This window comes from Lissotriton helveticus, chromosome 3_2 (assembly GCF_964261635.1).
Source record: "Lissotriton helveticus chromosome 3_2, aLisHel1.1, whole genome shotgun sequence".
In the NCBI taxonomy this organism is placed as follows: domain Eukaryota; kingdom Metazoa; phylum Chordata; class Amphibia; order Caudata; family Salamandridae; genus Lissotriton; species Lissotriton helveticus.
In genome coordinates, this window is record NC_136062.1 from 40,119,383 (window position 1) to 40,135,597 (window position 16,215).

A 16,215-nucleotide genomic window follows, 5' to 3' on the forward strand; every position below is an offset into this window, starting at 1 on the left:
GGTGGTGTGTAGCAAGTTGCCGTACTGGTGTGGCCATCCTACAATGCTGAAAGTCGGCGTGGGGCGCCCCGTTGGCCTGTGAGATGGCGTCAGTAGCGGACCGATGTGCGAATAGGCCGAAGGCAGCACAACAATATTTTCTGACTGACACCACAAGGCGCTGAGATGCCAAGATCCGGATGGCACCGAGGTGATGTCTAAGTTGCGGACTGATGTGCGAATGGGGCCAAAGGCAGCGTAACAATATTTTTTGTATGGAAGATACCACTAGGCGTTGAGATGCCAAGATTCGGATGGCACTGAGGTGATGTCTAGCAAGTTGGTGTGGTCATCCTACAATGCTGAAACTCGGCGTGGGTCACCCCATTAGCCTGTGAGATGGCGTCAGTAGCGGACCGATGTGCGAATAGGCCGAAGGCAGCACAACGCGCCAAGATCCGGATGTCACCGTGGTGGTTTCATAGTTGAGAGGCACTTCATCTGCAGTGGGGCGCCGAGATCCGGATGGCACCGAGGTGATGTCTAGCAAGTTGCTGTACTGGTGTGGTCATCCTACAATGCTGAAACTCGGCGTGGGTCGCCCCATTAGCCTGTGAGATGGCGTCAGTAGCGGACCGATGTGCGAATAGGCCGAAGGCAGCACAACGCGCCAAGATCCGGATGTCACCGTGGTGGTTTCATAGTTGAGAGGCACTTCATCTGCAGTGGGGCGCCGAGATCCGGATGGCACCGAGGTGATGTCTAGCAAGTTGCTGTACTGGTGTGGTCATCCTACAATGCTGAAACTCGGCGTGGGTCGCCCCATTAGCCTGTGAGATGGCGTCAGTAGCGGACCGATGTGCGAATAGGCCGAAGGCAGCACAACGCGCCAAGATCCGGATGTCACCGTGGTGGTTTCATAGTTGAGAGGCACTTCATCTGCAGTGGGGCGCCGAGATCCGGATGGCACCGAGGTGATGTCTAGCAAGTTGCTGTACTTGTGTGGTCATCCTACAATGCTGAAACTCGGCGTGGGTCGCCCCATTAGCCTGTGAGATAGCTGTTCTTTGGATTTGGGCCTGGTCCACCAAAATGGCCCTGGGACACCTTAGAACTCGGACGCTCGATTTTTTTTTCCTTTCCTGTACATGCAAAAAAAGGTAAATGCCCGGTACGTTACACGCTTCATCTGCCACGATGAACTCTCCAGAGGAACCGAAAAAAAATATAGTTGTGGTAACTATACCATGCATCGTCATATGGAGAGGTGGCACCAATTAATTATAGTGCTGCATAAAAGAGAGATTTGGAGGAGAACCCCTGACCTGCTAGTACATTCATCAAAGAAGTGGCACTGAGAGCTTCAGAGGCAAGGGAAACGGTCCCAAATATTTAGAAGAACTTTGGAAAGATTAAAATGACATGTTTAGATTGTGGCAAATTAATTTCATGTGGACAGATGAGTGTTACTCTAATAAATACAGCATATGAACATCATCATAGTCGATGGTTGGTAGAGACATTTTGACTATATCCTGGACCTGCCCGTCCTCGCCCAAAATGGCGCCAGAATAAATGGGACTCGTAACTCCTTGTTGTGTACTGGTTGCAGAACCTTGAAATCACGAGATACGTATGCAGTTTTGAAGCACATGGCGGGCGGGGACGAGAATTGATTGAATATTTCGACATCCCTATTGATATTAAGTTCTGATGTGTTATTGATTACTGTACTGTTGAAAGTTCGAATTAACGTCACCCATGGTACTTGCCCGCAAATGTATATCTAGATAATTTTATTGTAACTGGCCCTGTCGTATTTTAATTATAAAATGTACGTCCACCGATTCCGTAACTGTTAGACACCTTAGTTCTTGCAACCTAATGGCCCGCCCGTTACGTTCCTCTACAGTGTACTTTACTTTACTTTGTGTAAATGTCTATTCATCATATACGATTACAGTTTGCTCCGTGGCCGGCCCACGTGGTTATAGGCTCGTATTTGTATAATGAAATTTTCACAATAAAGGTTTTTAAAAGAAAACATGGTAGTAGTATATACATTGGTAAAGTTTTTAATAATAGTCACTGTTTTAGAATCATTAAAAGGCAAGTGAAATAAAGCAGACCAATTACATGAAGGGTAAAAGGTATAATACGAAGGAACGCAGTAAAGATAAATGGTCAAGGGCTGTTGTGTTTTCTATTCCTGCAACATAAAGTGATCGATAAGAATCTCATATTCAGGCGTATCGGCGACTAAGACAGCAGGTCGACCCTCTTTTGCTCAACGGCTCCGTCATGGGACGAAGAAACGCTCTTTTTCTCGAAAAAAGAATATATTTTACTTGCAGGACAGTTGTAAAATTTCCGGGAAAGTACATTAGCCTGGAACATTATAACATATATTTAAGAAAAAATAATGTTCGGAAGTAATGAAAAGCGTAATTTTTAGGTCATATGACCAAGCCTTTCATCATTACAATAAGAAAAGTAAAATGAACCAATGAAAAGTTTTATTAACAAGTCACATGACTTGTTATGCTTACGTTACGCGCTGCGCGCCCCGGATGACTTCCGGATGCGCTAACGCGGCGCGTCATATGACGCATTACGCGACAACGCAGGTACAGAATATAGTCAAAATGTCTCCACCAACCAGCGGTCGGAACACAACCCCTTTCAGCAGGCTAAATAGTTCTGTTAAATGACAACAGAAGGGACAGGCAACAAGAACCATCAGTCAAAGAGGGGAGGGCTAGTTCTTCTCTACCGGGTTACATTGGGGCGCTACCGGAACTGATCGAATTGGTAGTCTACAGTGTTTCTGGATGTTTCAGACTGAAGCTGGGGTTAGCATGAGAGCAGCACCATTTCGTAGCTCCGTCGTGGTAATTCCGCAACCAATCATGGCAGCCGTTCTTTATCGTTATTTTGGGCGGGGTGGGTGGCGGAGCCGAGCTGTTTTGCAGCCATCATTGTGTGGAGTTCAGTTCATCTCACTAGTTTTGTATTTGTCATGAGGGGTTGTTCCTAATGTTTCTATTTTAGCGAGGTCAAAAAGAGATCCCATTAGTGGCCTACTGATTTTGCTCGATTCCTTTTCTTTTTTTTTACACGATTTTTCGTTATCTGCAAAGACTAAACAGAGTATTGCGACTCTGTGTTTGTTTGTAAATAGAGAATGAACCAAAGAGAACTAATTCTAAAACAGTAAATACTTGGATAACAATGAATCAAATGGAGAGAGAAGCAGGCACGACGGATTACAATGGGGGCAAAGACCTGCGTTAACTACCTTTCACTATCTGCAAAGAGAGAGTACTCCTAATAGAAATGAGGGGGGGGGGGCACCATTCAAAGCAGATCAGTGTGCATAAACACGAAAATGTTTTCACTTACCACGTACTTGACATTCGACAGCTTATGATATTTGCTATTAAAAAACCATTGAAATTCACTGAAAAAACCATAGGTTATAGACCATATATAGTTAGGAATTAGCATTTACAAAACCTTGAAAATTCACTGAAAAAACCATAGGTTATAGACCATATATAGTTAGGAATTAGCATTTAAAAAACCTTATTTTACTCACACAAAACCATTGAAATTCCATATATAGTTAGTTGCACTAACTATATATCGCGCACCTGCAATCCACTGCTGATGATGTCACATATTACATCATTCATGACATGGTCAGTGACATCACTGATGACATCACTGATGACATCTCAAATGACATCACTGATGACATCACTAATGACATCTCATTTGACATCATTCTTGTGCTAATACGATAAACCTCTTCAGACTCTAATATAATCTTAGATACACTCAGTGTATACAGACACTCACACACTTCCACTCATCCATGGAGTTACTCACACACCCAGTCAGTCATGCAAAGAAACAATCTCATCTCCATTTCTTCAACTATACAGTTAAACACACCTTACTTATTGAAACATATACTAACACATATTTACTCTCTTATACAATCCCTGATACAAGTTCACAATGATCGATACAACCACTCACTCATTCGGTGGCTCTCATGCACAGTTATTTATATATGCCAACTCTCACATGTACTGTGTTTTACATATGTACTTACTATGACATGTAGCATTGAGATATCCATTTACTCATCAATACACTCATGCACACAGTCAACTGCCCATGTAGCTGTTTCCACATGCACTCTTGAACTCATACACCTAGTGAATAAACTGTTCACACATCTATGCATAGAGTCACACACCTTTCAGCCACCCCCACACAAACTCAATCTCCCATAGAAATACTTGGGCAAGCAATTAATAACACATATAGCCTCTCGTATAGCTAATGATCAACACATGCAGCAGTTTACAGAACAACAGACATAATGATGCACAAATTAAGACAGTTTAGTCACTAACCCATGCATTCAGTGAGACACATTTAATCACTCACTCATACAGTCAGTCACGCACCTACTAAATCCTTCATCCAGACACTTATACATCCACTCATTCTTCAATATGTAAGATATATTTTAACTTTACAGAAACATACAGTCACTGGATGTTGTCATCAGTGATGTCATCAGTGATGTCATTTGAGATGTCATCAGTGATGTCATCAGTGATGTCACTGACCATGTCATGAATGATGTAATATGTGACATCATCAGCAGTGGATTGCAGGTGCGCGATATATAGTTAGTGCAACTAACTATATATGGAATTTCAATGGTTTTGTGTGAGTAAAATAAGGTTTTTTAAATGCTAATTCCTAACTATATATGGTCTATAACCTATGGTTTTTTCAGTGAATTTTCAAGGTTTTGTAAATGCTAATTCCTAACTATATATGGTCTATAACCTATGGTTTTTTCAGTGAATATATATATATATATATATATATATATATATATATATATATATATATATATATATATATATATATATATATATATATATATGCATATATATATATATATTCTCTAGAAAGTTTGATACCTTCAAGAGACAAGACTTGTCAGAAAAAATACCCGAAGTTCAAGCTTCTGCATCATGTGACAATACCACACTCAACGTGGATTCAGATGGCGGTTCACTCACTACCAACAGTAGACACACTACATCAAGTCTACAATAATTGATATGGGGCAATTAAATTAACGCCCGCTGAGGAATTGAATTTTTTGCACCAGGACCTGAGGCAGACCTTGCGCCCCTGGAATCCATAAACAAAGCAAGTGGAGGCGCTAACAAAATCCGACGACAATACAGTAATCAACCTAACCTAACAGAGACTGTATTAACATTGGTGGAAATGCAACTATTATCCTTAGGCCTGACATATTGTTCGGAGTCGAACTTTGCGTACAATCAATCAAGAATATATGTTTTTAAATTAATCAGCAAGCCAAAATTAATTACGTTTTACAAACTCAACAGGAGCATGACTGCCAGTGACAAAATTTCATCTGAATAGACTGATAGCAATATACAAGCTAAAGATGTCACTACCCTGATGTTGTTATATACTATGGTTAACAATGATAATGATTCTGCCGATTCCACACAATGAGATCTAGCTGAGCAGGGCATTAACACTTGCAAAGCTGCTAGCAGTCCTTTTCGTCCTCCATCAACTTTACTTCCATTAATGCCCAAGGATGCTATGGATGTATTTAGTGACAGAGTGGTGGAAAAATTGAAACATTTAAATAGCACAATCCATCGGAGAAAGCATCGGAGAAAATATACACAAGCCCGATATTTTGCCCTCATGAAAAAATTAAGTGACAATCATGACATTGTTGTGAATAAAGCTGACAAAGGAGGGATCATTATTTTATGGCCAAACAATCAATATCTAGAGGAGACCAACAGACATTTATTTGACTCGACATGCTACGAGAAAGCCTCAAGACAAGATCTGCGGTCAGTAAATGATAGAGTGGAAGAGACAAGTGTTGTTATCCAAAAAGGAATAAAAAATGATTTTAAATAGAACATCCTGGCAGTCCAGTCCTTTACTTTATACCCAAAGTTCATAAAAATGTTTCACTTATTCCTGGGAGGCCCATTATCTCAGCAAGAAAGAGCATCATGGAATCCATATCTAAATATGTGGACTTTTTTTGTTGCAAGATCATGTAATTAAGCTCCCTTCTTTCATAAAGGATACTGGTGACTTTCTGAGAAACATCCGTGAAATTGAATGGCATCAGGGCTTTTTGTTGATAGTAATGGATATTACTTCATGTTATATGAGTATTCACCATACTGATGGTCTGACTCCAGTAAAATGTTTTCTTGATAATAGATCAATTCATTTGTATGAACACAATTGCATGATTTTGAAAATGATTGAACTGTGTCTGAACAATAATGTTTTCTTATTCAATAAGGAGGTATACCAGCAGCTAAGAGGGGTGGTATGTCTTCATGTGGGCTGGTGGGAGGAGCAAGTCCTCAGGGTGCAACACAAAGAGTTGTATGATGCACACTTGAAACATTTTAGGCCTTACATCAACAATGTTTGCATAGTATGGGAGGGTACCTGAGAGGCATCCAATGATTATGTGACTGTGATTAATGACAATGAACAAAATGTACCGTTCACAGCAGAAATCAGTGAGACAAGGGTGCAGTTCTTAGATGTACAGATTTACATAAATGAGGGGAAAATCCAGACCAAATTACACAGAAAAAAAGATGGCTGGGAATTCTATTCTCCAACACAGTAGCTCACACCCTCGTCATTTAATACACAGCATACCATACGGCGAATTCCTACGGATTCGCCATATTTGTAGCCTAGATGCAGATCTGACTCAGTGCCAACTGGAAGCTTTTAATCGATTTCTAGCCCGAGGATATAAACGCGCTGAGTTACTCAAGGCCTTAGACCATGCAAACGGACACGCTAGGGAAGCATGCTGGTTGCCCAAAAAAGATAGAACCTCAGATCAAATACCTGAGGGGAAGGTTGAAGATAACACACAGTGCATTAGGCTGGTCACGGGGTTTTGAACACAAGAGAAAAGGATACCCAGGATCATATACTCTCAGCGGCCTATTGTATTGAGTGATATAACTCTAAAACCCATTCTGCCATTATTACCATCTATCACATTCAGGAGGACTCCCTCTATGAGGGATGCCCTAGTAAAACAAGTCCTGAAGTCACATTGTTGCAAATCTGGTTATCTAAACCTGGATTTTACAAATGCAGTTCTTGTCGCGCTTGCAAGTTTGGCGTAAATTTAACTAAATATGTTACAGCATTCAGTTCAGTACCAGTTCCCATCAAAGAGCATTTTACGTGCTGCCCTGAATTTGCTGTATATGTTTTACAATGTACTTGTGGGCTCAAATACATAGGGAGCACCAAGTTGCCAGTTCTTAACCGGATCCTACAACACCTGAGGGCCGTAGTAAATTTGGATACCAATTACCCTCTGGCCCAACATTTCTAGTTGGTACATCACAACAATTTGAATGATTTGTCATACTCATTAATAGGGGCAGTCCCCGTATCAAGATGGGCAGGTAACAGGGAAAGGAGCCTCTGCCAACTTGAGTCACATTTCATCTTGGCTCTTGACACTAAAATGCCGAACGGCTTGAATACAAGCGAAGATTTACATAACTTTCTTTAGGGCTGTAGTGTTCGGCATCCAATTTGGCCAATCCAGCAGGACTATAGTTTTGGGGCCTGATGTAGGTGGCCAAATACCGAGCGGTAACGCAGAAATTCACAGAATTTCAGCTTTACCGACCGGTATTTGCTGAGAGCAATGTAGGTGAGTTTAAACGTACTTTTTGCATGTAAGGAATCGGAAATTGCGATTCCTTAAATGCAATGTAAATAGCACAAAAAAGTGCTCTTCAGCCTTAAGGAATCGGTAATTACCACCAACTTCAAGTTGGTGGTAAGTAGCGATTTCCTTTAAAAAAGCACTTTTTTGCCTTTTTAAAAGTGCCATGTGGCACACATCCATGCTCTTAGGGTATGTATGTGCACCACATGTGCACACATGCACATTTCAGGGGTGTAACAGGGTGTCCTTTTGACACCCTGACACCCTTGTCTGCATAGTGAATATCTTCTGATTCATTCCTATGGGCCTCCTAGCCCATAGGAATGAAAGGCTAGGTATTCCTTATTAACGAATCTCAATTAGCGATTCGTTATTAAGGAATATTAAGGAATCGCAAATATTTTAGCGATTCATACCTCCATTCAATTTAGTGAGTCCTTAAAAGCGATTCAGTACAAATCGCATTTAAGGACTCGCTAAATTGAATTTACCTACATCTGGCCCTTTGTCTTTTACCATCGGTATTCCTTATTTGATTGTTTATCAAAGAAGTTTTGTTGTTTAACATGACCTTAGATCTCTTTTCTGATTCACCTGAATTTGTACACAGAGGTCATTCTTGATTTTCACTGTTCTTATTTGTACCAGATACGTGTGAGCTCGGACATACTGGCATTGGCCGATATTAGCTGAGTCTGTCCCCACATTGATTTAGCAATGTTTCACATGATCTGTTTTTGCCTTTAATTTTTGCTCCAGCACTTGCACTTTAACAGTATCTATCCTAATGGTAGGTTCAAAACCTCGCCTCTGGGCTGCTACACCAATTATCTTTTTTTTTTTAATTATGGGGATTAAGTTTCAGAATACTCTCTTTTGTTACATTGGGTTGCAAACTATTGATTATATAAGCACTGCACTTTATTGACTTAAGTGACGGCAGCGATATCAGGTACATTAATTGTTCATTGCTGAAGGCATAAAGTTATGTGTTGATATAGGTTACCATTGGTTACAAGGAGTATATCCATAAATTGTTTCTATAATGACATACAATTTTAAATGAGGTTTTATCTTTTTGGTCAATACTGTCTTATTTGTTAGTATTTGTAAATGCACTAGCACTTTACATTATGATGATGATCAAGTTTAACCAAAATATTTACATTGTAATGCTATCTCTTGGAATTTTAATTGTACAACACGATGTACGACCTTATATTGGAAACAAACATTTATTTTTACATCAGCAGCAATCTGTATATTTTAAATCAAATTTTTCAATACCGTTATACATATATTGTCCGTATATGAATTGTAAGAGGCAATGAATGTCAGGTAAGATAAGTCAAGTGATCGGTACAGTCTGTTTTCTATATTCATCAACATGTCCGAGAGTTTCTTTAACTGGTAAGGTTTGCACTCTATTTATTGGTCTATCGTCATGTGGCATGTCATGTGGTCAAGATCGCGTTCCTGAGATCGAAACGCGTCAATGGCAGGCATTAGCCTGATGAACACTGAGGTGGATAAATTGGAATAAAGCACTGTGAAAAAGAGCAACTCAAAGTCTTCGTGTGTTGGGGTCCATACCTGGGTGGCCCCTCCGTGCAACGAGGTGGGCCAGAATTGGGCAGTTTATATATATATATATATATTCACTGAAAAAACCATAGGTTTCACACCAGTTATAGTAAGGTGGAAATTTTACTCGCATAAAACTATTGAAATTCCCACGTTATAGTTAGTTGGACTCACTATAACTTGCGCGTGCAATGCACTGCTGATGACGTCACATATTACATCACTCATGACATGGTCAGTGACATCACTCATGACATCACTGATGACATCTCAAATGACATCACTGATGACAACATCCTTGTGACAAAGTGGCAGACCTCCTATCAGCATAAAATAACCTTTGACACACACATTCAAAAATAGAAACTAACATTTTCTTAAAAAAGGAGAAACCAATACCAATTACAACAACTTATTAGGTAATTCCAACATCTACATACACATCCACTCATTCACCAACAGTTCTATATAGTCACTCATGCATGTACTTACTCATCATATGTACTCATACACCTATACATCCTGTTACACACTAATACTCATCCATATAGTTACTCACACACAAATTCACACATGCAAATAAACTATCAAAAAAACATTTACTTGATTATACTGCTATATACACACCTCTACACATACTTCTACAGAAACTGAAACATATTTACTCTCCTAAACAATCAATTATAAAAACACATACTCACTAACCCATCCATACACACAATCATCCACCCATACAGTCTTGCACACATGCTGTCTTCAAAATACATACAAATAGTGAGTCACTCATTCATGCATCTGTGCTCTAAGTAATATCCCCCACCGAACCATACAGACACTGATACTGATACTCAAAAAAACAACTAATAACCCATATACACACTCATGTAGCTACTCACCAACCCATGCAGCCACTTATACACAAAGTGAGACACAGATACAGATATTTAAATATTTAAACATTACTCGCTAATATATGTATTCGCTAAGATACATTTAATAAGTCAGTTAACCAATCAATTTTACACAAAAAAACATCCATTTAGACATTTATTTACCCATTTATTCTTCCATCAACCTTTAGATATACATATATAAAAAATATTTTTTTTTTCAGAAAGATACACATTCACTGGATGATGTCATCAGTGATGTCATTTGAGATGTCATCAGTGATGTCATGAGCATATCAGAATTTGTTTAATGAAATATAAGAGGATTTGAGAAGTCACTCAAAATGTGCCCTAATTTTTCTTTCTTCAGCACTAATCATAATTTCTATGGCAAAATGAACCCCCTCATTTTGTTCCTTTGCAAATTAAATGTTTTAAGTGTTAACACTTTATTCCAATCAAGATGACTTCAGGTGTGCCATACTTTTGTCATAAGTAAGACTGTTAGCGCTCTAGTTGTTCTTTAGAACACTCTGGGACATTCTGTCATTGGGCTATAGTTGGGCTACATCTGGCTGATATTTGGGCTACATTTGGTTTTTTGTGTCTCTGGTGGCCATCTTTGGGCTACATTGGGCTACATTGGGCTACATTTGGGCTCTAACATATATAGAGCCCAATGTAGCCCAATATATATTTTTTCAAAGTTAATTTTCGTAAAAACCACTGGAGCATATTTCTTGAGACAAAGCAAAGGCACATCGGGGTACCAGTCCCTACAATTTTGCCAAGTTTGGTGGAAATCCATTCAGCCGTTCGGGCTAAAAGTGAGTCCAACCGCCCTATAGAAATTAACATGGGAAAAACACGTTTTGGGACCCCCTTTTATCTCGGCCCCCGCTTGACGGATCCCCCCGAAACTTTCAGGGAAGGAGCGGAGCGCAGCGAGGCAAAGTTAAGGAAAATTACAGGCAGATCCCTCATTCAGCGCCAAAGTTATTCCCAATAGAATGTTGCGGATTTCCTATGGAAAACGATCCTAACTATAACTACCTACTGGCGACTGCCAGTAGGTAATATATATATATATATATATATATATATATATATTCTGCATAATAAAATGCATATTTGGGTGCTTTTATTGTTCAAATGCCCAAAATGTAGTGTTATCATTTTGGAAATCTATTTCACTTGTCCCTGTGAGAAATGGGTTTTATCATCATAATGACCGCTCCCCAAACTACTTTGCATTGCTTTTATTTTTTCAATGCCACTACAATGAGGTCTTGGAGAACCAGCTGATTTTTCATTGTGTGAACTTTCTTTGGACACCTGCAAGGTTTGCATGATTAAGTTGCCTACTCCTGCCTACTCCTTACAGCACACTGGAGACAAGTGTCTGCACCCAGCCAATCAAGCACCTTTTACGTTGCAACAACTAGCGTGTCAGTCTTGGCATTCCCTTTCGCATCACATTTGAACCATGAACCAATCCATGGATTAGCAATGTATAATGACACTGGGAGTAGCCCAGCCCCCTATTGACCTGGCTTGCATGTAACCCCGCAAACCCCCATTTCCACCTGCCCATATTTCACCATGATGATCCACTCAGCCCTTTTAACTTTCAGTAATTGAAGGCGGGACAGATGACTATATTTTCCTAGCCCTACTGACTTCTTTGGATCATCAACTTGACATGTTACCGGCTCTAACCCATAATAACCAGTCTTTCTGACTGATTGAATCCCAAATCTTTTGCATTTCTTGAGGAATTGACTACTAATTAACAAATGACCATGTTCCAACACTAATATGTGGCTGATTCTGTCCCTGCCCTACTGGCCCCCATATAACCACAGCATTAACCTGTGACTGACTAGACATTTGTACTACTGTCCTTTCAAAGGCCTTTGCGGACAGGGCACTCACATTTGCTCCAGTCTTGTGGGACTAAGAGTTTTGTCTAGCATGCAACAGACTCTGCCTCAGACCTACCAGACTTGCAGCGTCACTGATCTGTTCTGACTGATTCCGCACACTTCTGGAGGCCTACATGTCAAATACAGGAACATATTTTACAATTAGGGAAAAGCCTTTTGAAAATAGTAAGTGAAATAATGAACTATTCTTAAAGCTGCTGCGTGCAAGGTACAGGAAATAGCGGGTACTAGTTGCAGTTAGAATGCAGAGATTGTGTTTCACTCTCAAGACTAGACATCTGATTAAACAACGGGCAATGGTAAACCCATATATGTTTTACGTTGCCCCTGTAATGCTCAGCTAACAGGGTTTTTTCCAGATTTTTTCCAGGTGATTCTGAATAAATAACATGCTTTAGTGAAGCTGTGTAGAGTGGTTTGAGGCTGTCATTAACCGAATACACTGGCATGCAAAAAGACTAATAGCTACAGGCAAGGAAATCAGACTGAAGCATCTGATTAGATGAAAATCGTTTTTCACAGGAATTATGTCATATCCATGAACTAACAAACTATGCCTGTGAAATATAGATTGTTGAACCACAGCTTTTTGTGCAATAAAATAACCCAAACTTGTATGTGTTTATGTGTATGTTCTACTACATAAATAAGGAAAGCAGAACAAATCTATCCACTAAAAGATAAAGAGATATGCATTGACACTTTATCAATCAATCAATCAATCAATCAGGGTTTTGTAGAGCGCACTACTCACCTGTTAGGGTCTCAAGGCGCTGAGGGGTGGGTGTGAGCAGCTCAGCTGGGGTCATTCGAAGAGCCAGGTCCTTCCTGAATTGTTGCAGTGTCTGGCTTTGTTGGTGGTGTAGGAGGAGGTCGTTCCAGGTCTTGGCTGAGAGGTAGGAGAAGGACCTACCACCTGCTCTGGTCCTGTAAAAGTATGGGATAGTGGCTAGGGAGAGGTTGGCTGAGTGGAGTTTTCTCTTGTGGGAATAAAAGGATATGCAGTTGTTGAGGTATTGGGGTTCGGTGTTGTGCAGGGCCTTGTATGCGTGGTTGAGCAGCTTGAAAGTTATTCATCTTTTGAAAGGGGAGCCAGTGGAGTTTGCAGAGGTGTTGGTGATGTGGTTGTGCTGTGGGATGTCAAGGATTAGTCTGGCTGCGGCGTTCTGAATGGTCTGGAGTTGGCGGAGGACTTTTTTGTTGATTCCAGCCTGGAGGGCGATGCTGTAGTCCACTCTGCTAGTGACAAGTGCGTGAGTCACTGTTTTTCAGTAGTTGGGAGGGGGATCCACTTGAATGTCTTGCGTACTATGCAGAGGGCGTTGAAGCATGCGGAGATGACGGCGTTGATTTATCGATTCATGGTGAGTGTCGAGTCTAGTATGATGCTGAGGTTGCGCGCATGGTCCGTTGGGGTGGGTGGATTTCCGAGGGCGGGAGGCCACCAAGTGTCGTCCCTTCTGGAGGGGGTGGAGCTGAGGATGAGGACTTCTGTTTTCTCAGAGTTGAGTTTCAGGCAGCTGTTCTTCTTCCAGGTTGCGACAGCTTTCATCCCTTCTTGGAAGTTGTACCTGGTGAATGTCGAGTTCCTTGGCGAGGGAGAGGATGAGTTGGGTGCCATCAGTGTAGGAGATGATGTTGAGCCCATGGTTTCTGACAATGGTAGTGAAGGGGGCCATTGTAGAAGTTGTAGAGGGTGCGGCTGAGGTAAGATCCTTGGGTACTCCGCATCTGTTCTGTGTCAGTTCTGAGAGGAAGGGCAAGAGTCTTTTTTCTGTGTTCTGCCTGTGAGGAATGATCGTAACCAGTCTAGGAACTTTCCTTGTATGCTGGCTTTGTGGAGTCTGGAGGCTAGTGTGTGGTGGGAGACGGTGTTGAAGGCTGCTGATAGGTCCAGGAGGATGAGGGATGCCATTTGGTCTTTGTTGAGGAGGGCTCAGATGTCGTCTGTGGCAGCGAAGAGGGCGGTCTCAGTGCTTTGATTGCTGTGGAATCCAGATTGAGAGGTGTCTAGGATGTTGTTGGTTTCGATGAAGTGTACTAGCTGGGTGTTGACTGCCTTTTGGATGAGCTTGGCTATGAAAGGGAGCAGTGACATGGGCCTGAAGTTCTGAAGTCCTGAAGTCAGATCTACGGTGGGCTTCTTTAGGAGGGGGTTGAGTTCAAGGTTTTCCAGTCATCAGGGATTGTGGCGGTCTTGAGTGAGCAGTTAATAGTTCGATGTAGCTCAGGTGCGATGGCTATGGCAGCCCTGTGGAAGATGTGCGGTGGGCAGGGGTCAGAAGGTGCTCCGGAGTGGATGCTTTTCATGGTCTTTAGGGTGTCTTCTGTCGTGAGTGGGGTCTAGGTAAGAAGGGTCTGCTGGGTGACATCGCTGGGGATGGCTGGGGGTTGAGGTGGTGCCAAGGTCTTGGTCGTCAAAGTTGTAGTAAAGTGTCTTGACATTGAGGTGAAAGAAGGTACTGAATCTGTTGCAGAGGTTTTGGGAGGGAGGGACATCAGTTGTTTCGCTGTTGGGTTTGGCAAATTCCTTGATGATGGTGAAGAGTTCCTTGGGCTTATAGGCTTTGGAGAGGATTCTGTCTTGGAGGGGGTTTTTCTTTGTGGATTTGATGAGTTGGTGGTGTGCGGTGGTGGATGTTTTGAAGGTGGAACGTGCCTCCGGAGTTTTGCGGTTTCTCTTCATGAAAGGAATATACCACAATAAAGTACAAATCAACTCGCATCTTGTACTGACGTTTACAAATGACCTATCTGCCTCTTGCTGAAAGAGTCTAAGGATATCATTTAATTTAGCACTTTGAACTCTTCTCTTTAAAAGTGTCATACCTAAAATAAATATTTACATGTTTCTTTTAATAATTCCTAATTTAACTACAACTGGAGAAATGTTGACCTTGTTTATCAAAAGTTGTTTTCTTGCTCAAGACTTTGACCATGTTTCATTCGATAGAAAGGCATTTATATTTTTTATCTAATGTATTACTTTGCATATTGTTTTTGCAGTCCACCTGTATTGGCCCAGGACCAGACTTCTATTCTGTAATCTTTGAACTCAGTCGACGGAGCCCACTCGTTTCGCATTACTTGAAAATGCATGAAATCACCAATGTGGCCACAGGCTTTCAGGGGCAAAGGATAAAGCATATTGAAATGTGCAATCTTCCATATCCTTTATAACGGACATATACGTTTGTTGTGTATTCATTTTTCTGTGGGCTTAAATAGCACAACTCTACTTCAAACAATGGGGCACTGTACTGGAGTGGGAGAATAGAACTTTCCTAATGAGGGAGATGGTAGGTTAGAGCAAACGAGGAGGTGGGAAGGAGATACTGCAGCCGAGCACTTGCATTAAGAGTAGGATCTTGATATCTTTTCTCAAGCAGGAGAGGATAACTGCATAGGGAATTTCAATTGGAATAAAATTGATTCTGGACTTTCTGAATTCCAGCCAACAGTGCTTATGGTGGGGAGGAGCCCTGGTTCAGAGCCTTTTAGAAGATGGAGCTACTCTTGAAGGTGTTTCAATGATGTTCCATGACTGTTGCAGTTATATGTTGAATTTCCAAAGAACTTTGGTGAGGCTGGACACTCCAGGAACAAAATTTTTCAGGGATGGTATGTGGATATCTGGTACAGTACAGAATTATTCACGTAATTTGTTTACCGTGTTCTTTTCTAAATTACCTAACCCATGAGAAATATGTCAGCATACATTTACAACACACAAGTGATTGCTTTTCATCTTCAGTATACTTAAGGGATCTGGCTACCTTTTTATTTTTCCTTCTTATTCAAGCACCCTTTTTTGATGGTTCACGTTGTATGCAATTTCGGTCAGATATCTAGCTATGCAGATTCATAAAATTGAGAAGTGCACGTGTCTTTCTCCTTATGTGATCTGATATAACTTTCTCCCTCGCTGTTTTTGCTGGCCTTGGAACCGCTGATCAGAGATATCAGGGTCAATAAAGAAAGGAGGGGTTTC

General features: G+C 41.1%; 1 protein-coding gene across 6 annotated transcripts in view; it reads left to right on the plus strand.

The window, feature by feature from the left end:
• FAM227B (family with sequence similarity 227 member B) overlaps nucleotides 1–16,215 on the plus strand; it is a 3,234,040-nt gene that overhangs the window by 2,540,946 nt on the left and 676,879 nt on the right. For all 6 annotated transcript variants that reach the window (XM_078684781.1, XM_078684784.1, XM_078684786.1 and 3 more), the window contains one exon: nucleotides 15,231–15,390. In XM_078684781.1, coding sequence (XP_078540907.1) covers nucleotides 15,231–15,390 — 160 coding nt within the window. The remainder of the gene's footprint in view (nucleotides 1–15,230; nucleotides 15,391–16,215) is intronic.